Below are 20,051 nucleotides of genomic sequence, written 5' to 3' on the forward strand. Positions count from 1 at the left end.
AAAGATTCTCTATACTTTCCAAGCCACCCAAACCTCTCCTTTTCCTTCTCTTTTTCATTACAAACAAGCAGCCATCTGAAAATAATATGCATAGAACAAAATGTTTTAAAATGGACAAAACAAAGAAACACACAACAGGGGAAAGAAAAAACCAGTTAAAATGCAGAAGAAATATATACAGACATGCACACAAACCCATTCAAACTAAATCAGAAACCATACTATGTAAGAAAGAGATCTGTGAGGAAGGAAAAAAACAGAACAATTTATTTATTTATTTATTTATTTATTTATTTATTTATGTAGAACAAATTTTAAAACGTCCAAAAATACCATTGAGTTTGTTTTGTATTGACCGTATACTATTGGGCACAGGGTCTGCACTTAAATTTTCCTTAAGTGTAGTTTCTATATCCAGTGAATTCTATACTTAGTAAGACTCTATTGGAGAAAGAAAGCTCTTTTTTTCTGATAAAAGCAGCTATCAATTGTAACAATAACAGTACATGGAGGACTATAGATGATTGTGCAAATCTAATTAAGAGCAAATTCAGGAAGCCCAGCTTGATCCTTAGCACATAAAAGTACGTGTTGAACGAACCTGAGTTGGACCCCAGAAGCTCATGAAAACAAGCATGGAAGAGAACTGGCACTACTATGTTTGTATCTTCTGACATATACACAATGATAACAAAATGAAATGTTTAAAAATTATAACAATTTTAGTTTCAGTAAGTGTTTGAGAATTTCTCATTTCAAAATAGTGAATATTGTTTTCAAGGTTTGACTCAAAAATCATATTTAATCAGTAGATTAGAAGCAGTCTACCAGATTAATTTTTAGATAAAATAGTGAAAAGGCCACTCCTATACATACTGGAATCATTCAACAAATATATATTTTAGTACTTTTCACAACATTATAAAGACAATCATGTTTATCTAGCTAACATGACCATCACAAAGTCATTACCCTTTTATAACAAGTAACTAATACTAAATATGATCTTTCTACTTTATAAATATAAAAACAGCAATGAACTTGACTTTTAAGTGAAATTATTTCAAACTGTTTATTAGAATTAGTTCAACTTTTAAAACAATAGTTTCTTTGAAAGTAAATATTGTCTTCAAGAAAACATTGAAATCTCCAAATATAAAGTTGCTTAGAAATGACCTTAATGTTTCTTTCAGATCACGATGAATGTAGCATGTACGGTATTTGCAGCCAGACCTGTGTGAATACATACGGATCCTATGCTTGCAGTTGTGTGGAAGGCTATCTAATGCAGTCAGACAACAGAACTTGCAAGGTGAAACATGGTAAGTTATAATCTTGCTTCTTCCAGATTCTCTTTCTCTGTTTACAGTTCTTTTTTTTTGAAATGTGGAGCAGTCGTGTGGGGCAGCTTCCGCTCCTGTGAACAGACTGATACATGCTAGAGACTCAGAGCAATCCTTTTGGTAATTGTTACTCTTAGACAACCCATTCAACCGGAGAAATGTCTAATTAGAAAATAGGTGGATTAGTGGATTTTAATTACCAATCATTTTACCGGACTCTCTAATATAGGTTGATTCTGTGGACTTCTGCTTTGGTCCTGAAGTTTCTATTCCATATACTAGGGTGATCGGCTACAACCCACTTCAGTTTACTCTTTTACTTAAAGTTTGGCAATAACTTCTTCCCATCTTGAGAATAACATGTGATCTAATTAATAGAATATGAGCATCTAACTATCTAGTTTATTATTTACCTTTCCAATTTTATGTCTCTGTCCCTGTCTTTGCTTCCATCTCTTCAGTTGACTGTCTCAGAAATTCTGTTTTCTTTCTTCTGCTGTACTGAGATTACTCTCCTACCCCTATTAGCAAGTACTGAGTTACAAGAATAAAGCACAATTAATAAAAACTCAGAGAAAGAAATTGAGGTTCAACATAAAGGTCAGCAAAACAATACAGCCAGCCACTGGCTGTTACCTAGACCTCAGCCTGAAAATGGTGATCCTGCCTCCAGGAATCTCAGAATGACAATGAAACTGTGAGCTGTCTCCTCCCATCTTATATTCCTCTTTAGGGCTGGGACTAAAGGTGGGCATCGCTGGGATTTATTGCATCCACTGCCTGGTTTCTATGCAAACTAGTGTAGCTACTGTGTTTAAAGGTGTGTGTTATCACTGTCTGGTCTGTAAGGTTGACCAGTAGGGTTGTTTTACTCTCTGATCTTCAGACAAGTTTTACTTATTAAAACACAAATAAAAGGCCACTCCATAAGAAGAAGTATGTCTTTTACAAACCTAAACTGAGTGGAACTTGGTAAATTGTTGTTCTGAGTTTCTTTTATAGACCTCATAACTTGTTTGATCATTTTCTTGATACAGCATGTAAACTATTTAGAAAAAAAATATTTGCATCTAAAATCATAAAAGGAAGCTTCTTCAATTCTTCATTTGTCTCTTTCAATTAGAAACTTCATATACAAGACCATAATTGCTTGGGTGTGGGATCCAGACCTTAAAAACATTAAACCGTGTTCTATGTTTCCAATTTCCCTTTCACGAAGAGTTCTCAGTCAAAATGTTGATGTCCTGAAGAAAGCTGATTCTCCACTGTTTCTATTGAGTCAGACAATATTGCCTCAGACACTCGGGGCGAATGAAATGTCATAAACCTGACTCAAGAGAACACTGCTTCTCTTCCTACAGAAGGAGTTTATCTGACAGTAATAGGATATGACTAAAGAGAGATGGCGCACGGTAATGTCACACTGTTTCAAGGAAAGGTGATGACTCCCGAATTGATGATGAAATATACAAATCACCTCTATGCCCTTAGCTTGAAGGCAATGTCTGCCTACAGAGTTCGAAAAACAAAGAGTTGCCATGGTGATATTGTGGCTTACAGCTTAAGGAAAATGAGTTGCTAATAACAAGGGCCTAAGTCTATAACAAAGAACAACTGCTTTTGAAGGTCACATGAATATTTGATTCCATGCATTTGCACAATTCAGGAAGAAAACCATCAGTCTGTTTTTATTTTGTCACATTTACAGCAAATGAACCAGAGGAAATAGTTGGTTTTGGTTACACGTATATTTTTGCTTAATATATCACTATATACATACATAGGCAAAATTTTCCAGAGATTCAGGAAATATACAACTATCAAGCTCTAATTATGGAGAAGTTAGCTAAAACCAGACTGAGGAGGAAGGAAAATTCTACAGAAAGATCCTTGGGGCAGGGGCTTTTCATAGGAACTGATAGCAAACTGTCTTGAAAGCTGCTTACAAAGGGGCTGAAGTTTCAACATGAATCATCATTATGGCAGTCTGTTTGCTCCAAAATAAGACTGCGGGTCTGATTTTCAATCTGACAATCAATAATATTTAAGCAAATTAATTCAGTTACTTGTTTTTTTCATCTTTCTAGTAATATGCCCAAGCATAAGTAAAATTTATAAGCCTTAAGAACCACTTTATGAAGCATTATTGATGGAAAGAGGGCTATTGTAGGGTTTGTGGTCAAGAGGAAAGGGCACAATATTAAGCAAGAAGCTTTAGTTCTTAATTTGTGAAACTGAGGAGTTCCCCCATACATTTCATACTCTCTCAATCAAACATTTCTGAATTGGAAACCTTCATAGGTAATCTGCTTGTGATCATAATTGGTACTTTACACTACCTAACTCAAAAGAAATATTTTGTAAAAGAAATTCAGTAAAGTTACATCAGGCATGAATACTGGGGTAATCCTGAACTGTAGGAGGAGACTCAATAAAAGGAAATGAGATGAAGTACAGTCTCTGACTGCAATGGGATTTATAGGAAAAGCTAATAACTGTCTAATCAAATATTAAGTTCAAATCACTCATTATAGCTACCGCTGAAACTTGCTGAATACTTGAATGTTTTGTTTTGTAAACAGAATTCTAATAATGATAAATTTTTCTTTATTGGATGTATCTTCTTGTTAATTGATTTAAGTTGGCTTTGTTATAAAAATATCTTAGTCTGTGTCTAAGCAAACTTGGAATGTATAGTAACAGTTCCAGTAATGGCGAAAGATGTTTAACTTACAAGCTCTTGACAGTTTTATTGTTGATAAATTTTGGCTTGTTGGTGTGTTTATTGTATGTCCTAAGCAGATCTCTTGAGCCAGTGAAATTCTAGTGCTTGTACTGGAGCATTGGCAACATGAAGAACCCTGAATTGATTTTGTGTTCATCACTGTGAAAAAAAAAAAAAAAGAGTGGGAGACTATTCCTTTTTTAGTGAGTGGAGCAGCTAGAACCTTCAGAGATGTGGACCCATTGCTTTTCTTAAGGATTCTTTCGTAGCTTTTGTTTGTTTTTTCAAGATTATAATAGTATTTTATCATTTCCCACTTATCTTTCCTCTCTCTAATATCTGCCACATTCCCTATCTTGAATCTTTTCATATTCATGTTCTATTTGTTCATCAATTGTTGTTGTGGTTTTTGTTTTGTGTGTGTATGTGTATCCCAAAATATGTAACTACCAACTGCTCAGTCTGTATAATGTTACCTGCCTGTATGTTTTCAGAGCTGAAAATGTAAGCACGGATCTTTTATTTGTTGCTAACTGATTTAGGGTTGAAAAATATCCCGGATAAGTGAAGACACTAGAAGGGGTTTCAAGTCTTATATTGGTATAAGGCAATTCAGTGCATCACTAAATAGAGCTGGAGCAACAACACACCCATGTTCTTGCTGTTTTCAAAGCTCTAACAGGGAAGAGAAAGGCAAGCATGAAGTTAAAACTTTAGCTTCCCAAGTTCTAAATTAAAATCACTTAAATATCTTAACATGCTCTTAAGTACCGATGCAGAACTAAGGTCTTTGCAGTTGAAGAATGGAAGTCAGAGCTGCTTTTGCTTCTTCTTATTCAGCAGGCGGGCTCCTGTATAGCAGAGGATTGTCTTCCTCCCAATGTTTGCAGTTCAGTTAGTAAGGCATCCTTCTATGTTTTCTTTTTAAAATTCACCTCACATTAAATGCTTCCTTATGAGACGAATGCCCCAGAATGCTGTATAGCTCAGAACAGCTTCGTGTGAAAGATCAGTGGCCTAGATCAAAGTTAGATCGGAAATTTTGCTCTTTGTGAGGGTCCTTGCGCTGACCTGTACGTGTGATGGCATTTAATGACAAGATGAGATGTGAAGTGTCCTTAGCTAAGAGCCAACCCAGTCGACTAGCACAATACAGTAGTTTGCTTTGTTGTTCTTTATGTGGCACACATAGGTAGATGGCATTGTAAACATATAGCAAATAGCAGCAGAAAAATAGCTCAGTGCTTAGAAAAAAATTATACACGTGGCAGATCTTCTTTAGAAACTTCTGGGAACTAAGCTGATGATAAAGGAGGTGCTGAGGCGAAAGAAAAGGAGAAGCAAAAGCCTGAATGTAACTGTAAAGAAAGTAAGATTTTTTTTTTTTTTGGCCAGTTAGAAGTATTGTTTTTGGTGAGTATAATTTGGAGATGATACCCACCCCAGAGTGGTTTGGGCAGCTCTGTTTTAGGTTCCTTGTACATGTCATCACCACTAAGGTCTCCCTTTCAAGAAAACCTGAAGTGGTATGAGGGCTGTATGTGAGCTAATAACAGTCATAGTAAAATTAACTCTCCTCCAAACAACCAGGCTGTATTGCCAGAAGCTCTACCGTATGGCAATTCTAGAATGGTCCAGAAGTCTAAAATCTTGAGCAGATAGCCTAGCCTTAAAAAATATTTATCATAAAGAATTATTTCTGTTATATTTGGTGTCTGTCCCACTTGCAGGTTTACAAATTACATTCCATGGGATGAAAATTTCCAATGTCATTTCCATTTCCCAAATTATACAATAGTTTTTTTTTTTATTTATTAAAGATTTCTGCCTCTTCCCCGCCACCACCTCCCATTTCCCCCCCTCCCCCAATCAAGTCTTCCTCCCTCCTCAGCCCAAAGAGCAAGCAGGTTTCTCTGCCCTGTGGGAGGTCCAAGGACCACCCACCTCCATCCAGTTCTATTAAGGTGAGCATCCAAACTACCTAGGCTCCCACAAAGCCATTACGTGCAATAGGATCAAAAACCCATTGCCATTGTTCTTCAGTTCTCAGTAGTCCTCATTGTCCGCTATGTTCAGCGAGTCCGGTTTTGTCCCGTGCTTTTTCAGACCCCGGCCAGCTGGCCTTGGTGAGTTCCCGATAGAACATCCCCATTGCCTCAGTGTGTGGGTGCACCCCTCGAGTTTTATATATATATATATATATATATATATATATATATATATATATATATATATATATACTGTTCAAGAGTGGAATAGCACAAATATAAAATATTTTTATGGCTTCCTTTTTCTGATTTTGCTTTTGCCTGGAAGGCATAGTCATCTTCATAGGCTAGTAAGTTTCTTAACATGTCTATATTTATAGCCAGCAACAAGTTTACAAAATGAATAAGGGATAACACAATCAAAGAAGCTTATATGTTATCACATTTTTGAGTTACTCATAGTTTAGGAAAGTATTATCCATGACAAAAAAAAAGCATATCCTTCATTAGCTTTTGAAATTCTCTCTTTCTGAAGTTTATTTGGGACATTTTTCTGATATGACAAAATAACACATTCTTAAGCTACTGATATGAGTTATAAAATTTGCTTTTTAGTCAATGGCACGCTAGGCACAACTTTATATTCTTTAAATATTTTTTTCTTCTTTGTAGAATAGCTATTGAATCACTACCTAAATCTTCAAATTAGAACTTCACTATCTTACATCCTTCTCTACTGGTGTCTTTTTAAAATATTGGATAAATTTAATGAATAATGATACAAATTGAAACATTTAGGCTCATAGAAATGACCAGTGATTGAGAGATAAATGATTTAGTTATAGGTATAATGATGAGGCATTAGGAATAAGATTAATATTATGCCCATTTAGCATATTAATCTGAGTAGGTCCACCCCTAGCACCTAGGAACTTTTCAAGGCACAGCTTTTTGGCCACTATATTGGGTTTCAATTCATGGAGTCTTACACAAACCTTATCAAAGTAGTTTGTTCCTCCCATGATATTTGTACCACCACTGTCCTACTGGGCATGTCTTCAAAGAATAGTTATTATTGTGACTTATGGTGTTGAGTGCTGGATAAGCCTGATAATTGCTTTTCCCTTCCAGTAACATGTACAGAAGCTTCTGGCATTCTGAAAGCTAGCTAGTAGGAATTGTACTTTCAGATCAGTATGTTTTTGATTTCTCCATGTTCTTTGAATTGAGTATGTGTTATCTTCAGCAATACGGGTGATTAAAAGCACCGACAATAAGCAGTAATGTTTGGGGTACATAGGTTGTAGCTTTCCAACAACTCCAGCAGAATGCCAGAAGAGGTACACCATTCTTGGCATTGGGAATTTAATTGCTTGCATGTGGTGTCTAGTAGTGATATTATTGCCTCATTATAGAGCAAATTATTTAAAATTGTTTTTAATATGTGTGCATGTATACATTTCAGGACACTTTTACAATATTAGACTTCCATATGACTTTTTCAAGATATCTTTAGAGATGGTTATAAGTCTCCTTATCTCTTCCTCCTCCTCCTTCCTACTCTCCCATTCCCCATTAAATATTTCCTATTCTGTTATTTCCCATCCCCGTTTATAACATTGTATCAATTTCTTTTCACTAGAAATACCCTCGTGGCCTTTTTCTAATTTCCTGTTCTCTGTAAATCTTCTAAAGGCAGCACACATGTCTGAAGACTCAAAACTAATATTCATAAATTAAAAAGAGCACGCAACTTCAGCTTTCTATTTTTTGAATATCTCACTCTCAAGAAATGGTTTTCAGTTCCATTCATTTTCCTGAGAATGCAATCAATTTTAAATGAAAAATTTCCAACAGCTGGATAACACTTTAGTATGTAAAAGTAACTCATTTTCATTGTTTATTCATTAGTTGATGGGCATCTAGGTTTTTTTTTTTTCCATTTAGGAAATGAAAAACCATGGTGAAAATGGAAAAGTATCGTTTATAGAGTAGGAAGGAACATGGATTAGCAGGTATCTCTATAGTAGGATACAGAACCCTTTGGGTAAACGCCTATTGTTTAATATGACTCTATCATATGGTAGATCTGTTTTCAGAGTTTTGAGGAAAAGTTACACTGATTTCCACAGTGACTAGACCAGTTTACACTCATAACAGCGGCAAATAAATCATCTGCTTTTCCTGCATCCTTGCAATAATTTGCCCTCATTAGTTCTTTTGATCCTAGCAATTATGACTATGACTGGAAGAATGATATTTCAAAGTAGTTTTAATTTGAATTTATTTGTGCTAAAGATGAAACAGTCTTAATTTCTTCCTAGCTGTTTGGGCTTTTGTTGTTGTTGGTTTGTTTGTTTTTTGAGAACTCTGTTTAATTCTATACCCCATTAATTTTTTTTTGCTTTGGTTCTTGCTGTTTTCGTTTTAATTCTTTGTACACTTTAAGTAATTATTTTCTGTCAGGACTATATCTGGTAAAGAATTTCTTCCCACGATGTAGGTTGCCTTTTCACTTGAATGGTGGTGTCCTTGGTTGTACAGAAGATTTTCAGTTTCCCGAAGCTTCATTTATTAGTTGTTGATATAAAATGCCTGTGTTACTGGATCCCTGTTCAGAAAGTCGTTGCCTCTGCCAATGAGTTCAAGCACATTCTCTATTTTGTCCTCGATCAAATTCAGAGTACCAGATCTTTGTCAGGTACTTGATCCATTTGGGGTAGAGTTTTGTGCTGAGTGAGAGATAAAAATATGGTCTTGTTCTTCTACAAGCTGCCATCCAGTTTGACTAGCAATATTTATGGAAGATGGTATCTTTCTCCAATGTCTTTTGATAGCCTCTTTGTCAATAGTCAGTTGGGTTTTTGTTTTGCTTTGTTTTCCTTCAATTAGTTTGTTTTATTCATTTGTTTTTGTTTTTGTTACAGTTTTTGTTTCTTTTTGAGATTGGAGACCAGCTTCTCGGTTAAGATTAGCTGTTGCATTTGCAGAAATCTGGGAAATGCAGTTTTGTTTCCCAGAAACCATGTGGTAACTAAAAACCTTCTAATTGCAGTTACCGAGGACCTGATACCCTTCTCTCCCCCTTGCCATTTGTGTGGTGCCCATACGTATACAAAAGCACACACAAAATAGAAATAAACAATTTAAAAAATCAGCTGACTGTCCATGTATGACCTTATATGTGAGTTATCTATTCTATGTATCAATGTGATTTTATACCCGTACCACGCTATTTTTATGACCATGCCTCAACCATATAACTTGAAATCAGGTAAAGTGACACTTGTGGCAATTGTTTTATTATTCTAGATTTCAATTTCTGTGAGAAATTATATTTGAACTTTGACAGGATTGCCTTGAATCTGTAAATTGCTTCGATAAATGACCCTTTTTGCTATATTAGTACTTCCCATCCATGAGCATCTGATATCTTTCTGTTTTCTAGTTATTCTTCCATTTCTTTCTTCAGAGTATTAAAATTTTTATTGTACAAGTCTTTAATTTCCTTGGTTATGTTTAATATAGTGCATAATTTTTAGGTCATTGTGAATGATAGTTTCCTTGATTTCTTTTTCACAAAGTCTTTTATTTGTACATTAGATGTATTGGAAGGCTACTGATTTTGTGTTAATTTTACATGCTACAACATAGATGAATGTATTCATCAGCTATAAGGTATTCTGGTGAAATATTTAGGGTCTTACATGTATAGAATCCTTTTATCTCAACCCTTCTCAAAAATGCTTCTGTTTGCAGAACATGAAAATTATCACAGAGACCCACAACTGGCCAAGATATAGAGAATAAGAAACTGTGAAAAGCTCAGTATTAAACTGTTTATCTGTATCATATGTTCCTGCATCTTAGAAAAGAAGGCAGAAAGGACTTAAGACACAAGGGCAGTAGATGACTATAGGAAACAGTGTTTCAGGGCACAAGAGTAAAGTTGTACGTAGGAACTCATAGCAATTTGGCAGCATGCAGAAAACCTGTACAAGTTTAAGCTAGATTGAAAAGTTGGTTGTGAGAAGGGAAATGAACATGAAGTCGTATCCCAAGATGAAGAAGTCTCTGGAAAGTTACTGCTTCTGAAAGTGGGGACAGCAGTGTTCCCTAAGGGTTTGGTCTGTGCTATGATAACCATTCTCCAATATGTAGACAGACAACATACAGGAGTATAAGGTCAGTGCAAATTGTACATTATGAGCTTGAAAAACAGCACACTGAATTTGGTGGGTAGACAAAAGGGATATTTTATGGAGGAGTTTGGGTAAGGGACTGGATATAGCCAAAATACATTGCATTAATTTTTAAAAAACCATTGAAAATCAAGGGGAAAGACAAATTGTTAAATAAGTGAAACTAAAATGCACATAGTATATATCTACTTTTTTATTTTTGAAGAATAGTAAAACTATATAATTACTTAAATCCTCAGGAGGATAAAAATCTTAAAGCTTGAAAAGTAGAATAACTTTTTCTTTTTATATAAGAACAATAATTTTTCTCTAGAAAACCTTCAAGGCATAACTTGTATCAATTGCAATCAACAGAGTTTGAGAAAAAAAAAGTCTAGAGTAATAATAGGAGTTAAAGAATACCCCTTTGGCACTTCTCTCCCTGTGCCATCCTGGGCTGGGATGATTAATATCCTGGTATTCTCTCTAGTCATGCTGCCTTACAGTCTTTTCAGTTTTTAAAGGAGAAAGTCTGTTGCATTGATTTTATTTCTAAATGCATGGAAGCTTTTCTTCTTCGCAATAGGACCAACATTGCGTGGATTTTGATGGTGCCTTCCCCAAAATAGAAACCTTGACAAACTATTAGCTAAATTGTCCTTAAATGCTTTTCTGATATTCAGAAAGGTATACTGTTAAGCTACATAAGATATATTTTAAAAATGTACCTAGAAGCTTGTTTTGTATACCATTGAATACTTACAGTACTTAATCTGTCTCCATAATAGTAATGTATAAAACTCTGATCTTAACTGCAGGCTTTATGATTGCATCAATAGTAGGCCCTGTGTGAAACACTGAAATTGTTTAAATGACCTGTCCTTTTTCTTTCTTCTAGATAATGAATTCCATGTAACACCTTCCTTCTCCTCCTCACTCTTATTTTACATATCCTTGAGAGAGTACAAGTGATTAAAATAGAGCCTTCTCAGCTGAAGTCCATTAAGATAAGACTCTGTGTGAACCCTGAACACATAAGCTTACTTTCTTCCTGTTGGAAAAATGAGCTGACATTTTTCCTCTTAGTGAAGGCTTCAACATTCATCCTCTAAAATATTTAGAGATTAACCATTTGTGGCTACCTATTTGTGAAAGCACTAATATTTTCTTGTTTGATTTTTAATATTACTCTTATTAGTTTACAAAATCTCAGATTTCTTTATGTTATTTTCAAATATACTTTGCTGTGCTTATCCCTGGCTACCCCTGCTCTCCTCCTTTTCTGCCCTAATCTTTCAGTTTCAGCACCCCTTCCATGTTATTGTCTGTTCATGTCCACTGCCCTCCATTCAGTCATCCTTCCAGCCCTGGATCTCATCCTACTCGCCTGATCCTTGCCTACACTGCTACCACATGGACATGCATTTGCATCACGTAGTGGCCAGGACTCACCTTTGAGAGAGAACATGTGTTCTTTGTCTTTCTCATCTTGAGTTACTGTTTCTGGAGAAATTGAGGTTAGTATTTTGGATCCTGCATCCTATTGATAAACAGCAGACTTAGAAGGGAGCTCAAAGATAGTTTCATTAGAGACTGAAATAAAAACAATGGGGCAAGGAAATCTCAGCAACAACTTAGTGAGAGAGAAAAGGAAAAAATTAAGAGAGAGCGCTAAGAAACTTGGTATGTTTGGAAGGAGATTTCCACAAAGAGCCGCATGGTAACAGGGGAAGCTGGCAAATACGTGCTTGGGCTTTTGGCATGTGTTCAAAAAAGAATAGAAAAGAAAGAAATAGAGAGAATGAAAAGGAAAGGTTACACAGAGCAGAGTAACTTGATAAGTTGGCCAACTGAGCTGTCTTCTATGGCAAAAATTATGTTTGCATCAATGGAGTGGCCTCTTGGCAGGATGAACACATTATCTCATTAAGGGGATAAGTATACGAATGATTATCTTCTCACCACATATTCAGGTGAATCAGATTCCCTGTGGAGTAGTTGCCTGGCTAGGTGAATGACAGGGCCATCTGGACTAATATTTAAAATAGATGGTAATATGCAATGTCCCACTATTTGGAACAGATCAGAATGTCATGTCTCTACCAAGGAACTGAAGTAGAAATCAAACCCTATTATTTTCCTCAGTAGGGATAAGAGGGAATTTATAATGTTCATTATTATTTTTTAGTGTTATCAGAGAATTGGGAAATGCAATTCAAATTCGACCAAGGCAGGTTTCATCCTCAATGGCCTTCCAGGCTAATGTACTGACTGATTTTGTGTCAACTTGACACAAGCTAGGGTCACTTGAAGAGACAGGAGCCTCTATTTCTCTGTTTCAATAGAGAAAATGTCTAAGATTGGGCTATATGCCGACTTGTAGGGCATTTTATTTATTATTGATTGATGTGGGAGGGCACAGACCATTGTGGTTGGTGTGACTCATGGGCTGGTGTTCCTGAGTTATATAAGAAAAAAAAAAAAAACATGCTGAAGAAGCCATGGGGAACAAGCTAGTAAGCAACACTCCTGTATAACCTCTGCTGAGGCTCCTGCCTCCAGGTTCCTGCCCTGTTCTCATTGCCTTTAATAATGAATAGTGATATGGACATGTAAGCCAAAATATCCTTCCCTTCCCAACTTGCTTTTTGGTCATAGTGAAATCCTGACTAAGACAGCTACTAATTACCATCTGTCACTTAGCATCCTGCTGAATATATTTTCCAATTCCATCCATTTCCCTGCATATTTCACCATTACAATTTTCTTCATGGCTCAGTAAGATTCCATTGTGTATATACATACCACATTTTTATTAGCAATTCATTATTTTTGAGTATATAGGTTGGTTCCATTTTCTTGCTGTTGTGGAATTAATAGTAATAAATACATTTGCGTAAGTATCTCTCATAGGATTAGGAGGTCTTTGGGAATTTACTTAGAAGTGCTATAACTGGACCATGTGTTCTCTCTTAGTATCTGAGAGGCAGTCAACCACCCTGATTTCCATAGTAGCTGCTCTACTTTATAATTCTACCAATAGTGGGTAAATATTGTCCTTTCTTTATAGCAGCTCTAGTATATGACACTTATAAAATACTTGAGAAAACAAAATGGCAGAAAACTTTATATGTTCTTTGTTTAGCAAAATTAAGATTTTTTAAAATGTCTAAATAACCAAAAGTAATCTAAACATTCAGTGCAATCTTATCACAATTCTAATGACCTTTTTAAGCGAACTAGAAAAAAAACCCAAAATTTGTATGGAAGCCCAGCAGACCATAAATGGTCAAAGAAACTCCAAGTCGTATGAATACAACCAGAAATAGCATATTACCTGAACTCCAACTAAATTACAGAGCCACAGTCACAGAGACAGCAGTATACTGGCACATATCCGGAGAGAAAGATCAATGAAACAGAAGGTCTGAAGATAAACCCAGACAGGTATGACACCAAGTGTCTGACAACAATGGGAAGAAACTTGCGCTGGAAAAAAGGACAGCCTTCTCAATGAAAGGTATTAGCAAAACTGGATATTCACCTTCAGAAAAGTAAAATTAAAAACATATATCTCTCCCCTATACAAAATCAATTTAAATTTGATTCAAGACCTTAATCTTATTCTGGAAACACAGAAACTGATGAAAACAAACATGAGAAACACATTAGGATTTAGGCACACCAATGAATGCACTAGTATTTTAATCTGACCTAGATCTTTCCAATTTAAGTTCTTTAAAGATAAGTAAAAAAACCTTGCTGTAGTTCCATGATTTCCCCCAACTCTTGTTCATTTCACTTTTTCAGTAATATACTCCTAAAGTGAATAGTCATTCTCTACTTCTTTTCTCTCTTGAACCTACTTTCCTAGAACGCAATATCATTATGACTTGCATGATTTATTATCAGTGGTTTCTATTTCATTAATCATTGATTGGTCCTTGAGCTATAAGACAGTGCCTGCTTTGACTACTCTCTCGTTTGCACGACACCACGTTCATGGAATTATATTTAAACTTCCCGGAACTTTCCCTCCAGTCACTTTCCTGACCTATTCTTTTTTTCCAGTACTTGCCATTATTTCTCTTTCCTCTGCCTGTGTTTTGTTTATTTGCTTGACTTCCTAAATCATCTCACGCTTTGACTTAGATTTTGAAGCACTATTTTCTGTTTTTAAAAAATTACATAAATTCAGAGGTTTCTAAGATTTTATCACAAGTGCTCAAATCTTGACTGAACAAAACATGAAATTGTATGTTCAATATTTTCATACAGATGATTATCAAAAGGCTTCTATTCTGTATATTCAAAACTGACCCCTTTAGCCTATTCCATAGCAATTCTGTTTTTTCAGGACTGCCTGTCTTTGTTACTGTTACCTTCTTTTACCTCATTTTTAAGGCTAAAACATTAAACTCACAACTGACTCCATTCCTCCTCTCAAGCACTTTATTTCTATCTTTTTCATTTATTTCTTACACTCATGTTTTGCATATCGTTGTAGCATTTACCACTGCCAAGAAGTTACAGTCAGTATTAGTTTATTGTCTGCCTTATTCAGGGTGTCAGTTACTTTTCATTTGCTGTGGAAAAAATACCATGATCAAGATAACTTAGAGAAACTAGAACTTATTTGTGTTTACAGTTCCAAAGAAATAATATTCCCTTAATATGAATTTTAAAAGTTTCTTCATAGCAGACGCATATCAGCAATCAGGAGTCACGGGGGCAAGAAGCTGAGAACATACATTCTCAACAGCAAGCAGGAAGCAGAGGAAGAGAGACTCTAAGTTGTCAAAGCTCTTCCACACTGATGTCCTCCCCAGCAAGGTTGCACACCCTCCCAAACATGTGTTACCATTAGAGAACTAAGTGTTCAAACACCCATGCTTAAGGAAAATATTTTCATCCATATCACAACATTCTAGTCCCAGGCCCCACAAGTTCTTGTTCCTGTTATAATGCAAAACATATTTGGTCTAACTTTAATAGTATCCATAGTCTTTTACAGTGTCAGGAGTTTTATACCCAAAGTCTCCTTTGAGAATCCAGGAAATCTTTTAATTGTGACATCCTACTACAAAATAAAAAAGCATATTTCCAATTAATAAAGTCACAGAATATGCATTTCTTTTCCAGAAAAGAAGAATGATAGTGTAGTGAAGAAATATTAGATCAAATCAAGATGAAAACACAGCATGTAAATCATCAAATTCTGTAGTTGGATGTCATAACCAAAGAGTTTAGACAGCTCTGCAACTCTAGCTTTTCTTTCTACAACATACATCTTTTTATTTCACAGCTTCATGCCATGGTCTTTCCCGATCTCTTGCCTTCTCAGGACTTTGGCAGGCACAGGAGTGCCCCTGCCATGCACCGCCTGACTACAGTGACTCTCTGTAATACGGAAGCAGAATGCAGGTCCCTGGCTCCCTTAAACCACATAAACAGTAATTTTTGTAATAAGCAGCTTTCAAGAAGCAGAAAATTCCTTAGGCTATTGTTTACAAGTTGGAAGCTATCAAAGTGCGGTCTTGCCCTGAGTGCACTGCTCCCCTTTTTTTCCACTGCAGAGCAAGAGGCCTCTCCTTAATGATACTAATCTCCTTAACAATTACAGCCCCAGTTACAGCACATGCTTTGACTGCAACATTAAGCCTCACAGTGCTCCTTCTCTACCCAAACTCTTCATTTTGTAGTTCTTTCTGACCTACTTGCTGTTTTCATTACAGACCTCCAAAAGAGAAATTATTAACAGCCATGCCACATAGTCATTGTTATACTGTCTTAAAATTTCTTCTGCCAAAGAAAATAGCTCACCATTTAAAATCTAGCCTCAGGTCAGTTCTTCAGATAAGAGCAGAAGTCGTCCAATTTCTTTGCTGAATTATCACATGAATGACTTCTAACACCATTGCTTTTAAAGACCATTCTTCCCTCTGAACTCTCTTGAGAACAGGCCTGTACAGTCTGCAATTTTCCCAGAACTATAGTCTTCTAGACTCCTACTAGAAAGGGCCATTATGCAATGCTTATGCCATTGAACCTGCTTTTAGAACCCAAATTTCCAAAGTCATCCAACATTCAAACAAACAAAAATAAACCATAGTCAGGTTCTTCACATCAGCAGCCACTACTCTGGTACCAACGTCTCTACTAGCTACTTTTCCGGTTTTGTGATAAAATACCATGAGCTTAGAAAGGCAATTTTATTCGGTACCAGAGGAATGAGTCCACCATGATAAACTGATATCGGGCATATGGTGTGAAGGGCAAAAGGCAGGCGTAGAGGCCAGAGATCACGTCCTCTACAGCAAGCAAAAAGCAGAGATAGCAAAGTGGAAGTAGGGCAAGGCGATGGATGCTTAAAGTCCACCCCAGGCATGTACTTCTTCTAGCAAGATTGCAGGTCCTCTATAACAGGACCATCGACTGAGAAGTAGATGTTGAAAGATACCCCCCATTCAAATTATCAGACCAAGTAAAATGTGTGCAAAAGGAACATAATAATGTTAGCTTTATTTATTGTTTGTATTTCTGTAATATACATTAAGGCTTGACAGTAGTTAGCTGTGTGCAATAAAAGTTTGTTGAACAAATAAATTTGCAAATTTTGGTGTGGTATTTTTCTTCCCTTTCAGCCAAATTAGGTGTGGTCTTCATAAGAACAGATTTAAGAAAGAAAATCTTTTATGAGTAGGAGGTATACACAAGCATTTTCAGAAAAGGACATATATATTATATCTTAAACTCAAATGTTACATATTTTAATCATGGAAGAAGAGGTCTGTCTGAGTTTTGAAATTATGCTTATGTCATTAAGGTAGTTCCTACCATAACTGGAAAGATATCTGGGAGATTTTAAAGCAGCTATTAATTGGTTATCTCCAGCAATTCAAATAAAAGAAACATTACTATAGGCCCTGCTTCTGGATATATTCATTTAATTATCTAAAATTTTAATGAATTGTACTGTGAGACATGGAGATTTACTATGACTTCAACAATTAAAATTTCTTTTTCTATTGCCTTGGTTATAGTCCAGGTTCAACATTTCATATTAAAATTGTTATTTTAAATTTAATATTCAACAGAATATATATTTAAAACACTAAAATATCCAAAGTAGAAAAATCCTCGACATTTGTTGGTTTATTTTCAATTATGTGACAAGAAAGCTTTCAGATGACAAGTAACTATGTGAGCCGTCTATGAAATGGGAAAATTTCCTCTGATAAGGGATAAACTTTTACTTTTTGTCTTAAATATATAAACACAAAAGGTATACTTTGTATGTTACTGGATTGTATATTAAGGACTAAACACTTGGTATTGGATAAGCAATGAGGGAGTCGTTCCCTAGGGAATACTATTTCTCCTACGCATAGCATTTCTTAGCTGCTTGCAGATTTTGTGACGGGCTGGGGTCACCTTTCATGTTAACATGTCTGTACGTGTCCTTGTCAGATTTTGTTAAGGCAAGTGTTAATGAGAATTCATAGGTACAGTTCCTCTGACGTTTATTGGAGTCCCTGGTGTATGGAACCCTTTTTTCTCGCACGTTTCTATACCCTCTTCCTCCACAATCCCTGAAATTTAGGCTCAGGATTTATATTGCAGCTGTTTTACTGGGCATCACACTTGTTCTTTATATTTTTTATCAGTTACAGTTTTCTGGAATGGTCTCACTCTGCTGTAAAGAAATGTTTCTTTGATGTGAGACCTCTAAGGATCAATATTTAAAATATGGTTATTAAGGATACAGTTAAGTTATGTTGGGTGGGGCTGGAGAGATGGCTCAGTGGTTAAGAGCATTGCCTGCTCTTCCAAAGGTCCTGAGTTCAATTCCCGGCAACCACATGGTGGCTCACAACCATCAGTAAAGAGGTATGGTGCCCTCTTCTGGCCTGCAGACATGCACACAGACAGAATATTGTATACATAATAAATAAATAAACATTAAAAAAAAGTTATGTTGGGTGGGTTTAGTAAAATGGTGGTTTTAGTTTGTCTTTCAAGATCTCTGACTTCGTTAACCCTGGGTACCTGGCTAGGTTTCCATTACTAGGTATAATTTCCCTCTTACTGAACAGACATAAGTCTAATTATTGAGTTATTGGTTTCTGACAAGGTAAGTATACCACTATTGTATCTTTGTGGTAGTTCATAGGAATCAAATCTTGGTAGAACTATTGTTTGCTTCACTCCTTTGGAAACCTACATGGCAACTTCTGGTAAAAATAAAAGCTAAACGATGGGATGTAGGTTTTCAGATCAGCTCCAACTTAGATCTTCTTGATCTTGTGTTCAAAGTCTATGACATCTTCAGCAATCAGGACTTACCCTCCTTCTCTAGGAGTCAACTAAAGGCAATAACAAAAGCTAACAATGTTTTGGGAATCTCTAAATCAAATTTAAATAACAACTCAAAATGGGAGTATCTCATGTCTGGTATTGGTATTTGCCTTCAGTAGGGAAAATTTCATTTAAACTATGTGTGTATATGCAGACTTACATGAAGCTTAGATGTTTTAGCTAGATAGATAATAATGCAATTCTTTATGACTTTCCAGAACCTGTCTTAGTTAGGGGTTCCACTGCTGTGATGAAACACTATCACCAAAAAGCAAGTTGGAGTGCAGAGGGTTTAGTTGTCATATCATATAGTTACACATTGTAATTCATAACAGAAGGAAGTCAGGACAGGATTTCAAACAGGGTAGTTTCCTGAAAACAGGAGCTGATGCAGAGGTCATGGAGAGGTGGTGATATTTGCTAGTTCTGATGGCTTACTTGCTTAGAGTGCTTTCTTATAGAACCCAGGCCCACCAGCCCAGGGATGGAATGACCAACAAATGGACTGCATCCTCCCGCACTGATCACTGAAAATATCTTACAGATAGATCTCAAGGAGGCATCTTCTCAAGTGTGTCTTCTTCCTCTTTGATGATTCTAGCTTGTGTCAAGTTAACACACAACATCAGCAAGTACAACATCCTTATTGTTATTTTTCTCTTCTCCCTCCTTCTTATTCTTTATTATTTTCTTCCTTCCCTAAATTAAAGCCCATCTGATGTTTTTCCCATTCTCTCCTCAAATAAGTATATAATCAACTATTTCACTTTCTATAAGTCCTTTCTCCTATTCCATGTCTTCAATTTTGTTCAATGGAATGATATGTATAGTTTTTCTAACAGTAATATACATATGTATATATAATTATTATATAATACACAATATTTCTATAAAATATAAATATATTTTATATAAGTATTATAACTTTGTAATATAACTTTAGACTTGAAATTTTAAGTTTTTATTGTAGAGATTTTTAACCTTCTTAATTGGTCGTCTTTCTAGCATTGTTCTTTTTTTTTTCAGGATGCTCTCAAGAGTTTTTTGTGATTCCATATGAGAGTTTAAGAACTTTATTTTCCTGTGGACAATGAGATGGAGATGTTGACTGTGATATCTTGACCATGTAAATAGATTTGACAGAATGGTCATTTTTTTATACTATTCTACCAATCCATAAACATGCAATGTCTTTCGATTTTCTATTGCACTTCTCTATCTCATTTTTTCAGAAATTTTATGTTTTTATTGTAAAGATCTTTAACCTTCTTAATTAGTTTTATTCCAAGGTGCTTTGTATTCCTTGATGCTATTTTGAATGAGAGTATCCATGATCTCTTTCTCTGCATTTGCTGATTTTGTACCAAAAAGGTATTTTATTTTCAAATTGATACAGTATCCTGCTACATGCTAAAATTGTTAACTACCTGTAGAATTTTTGTGAGAGAATATTTTG

General features: G+C 35.6%; 1 protein-coding gene across 7 annotated transcripts in view; it reads left to right on the plus strand.

Annotated features, from left to right (window-relative positions):
- Window positions 1-20,051, plus strand: part of Lrp1b (LDL receptor related protein 1B) — a 1,777,797-nt gene that overhangs the window by 785,662 nt on the left and 972,084 nt on the right. For all 7 annotated transcript variants that reach the window (XR_009056008.1, XM_057755646.1, XM_057755649.1 and 4 more), the window contains exon 5: window positions 1,194-1,322. Coding sequence is in view for 6 of the 7 variants with exons in the window: in XM_057755646.1 (XP_057611629.1) it covers window positions 1,194-1,322 (129 nt within the window). In the remaining variant the exon portion in view is untranslated. The remainder of the gene's footprint in view (window positions 1-1,193; window positions 1,323-20,051) is intronic.

Source organism: Chionomys nivalis, chromosome 22 (genome assembly GCF_950005125.1).
Source record: "Chionomys nivalis chromosome 22, mChiNiv1.1, whole genome shotgun sequence".
NCBI classification, from domain to species: domain Eukaryota; kingdom Metazoa; phylum Chordata; class Mammalia; order Rodentia; family Cricetidae; genus Chionomys; species Chionomys nivalis.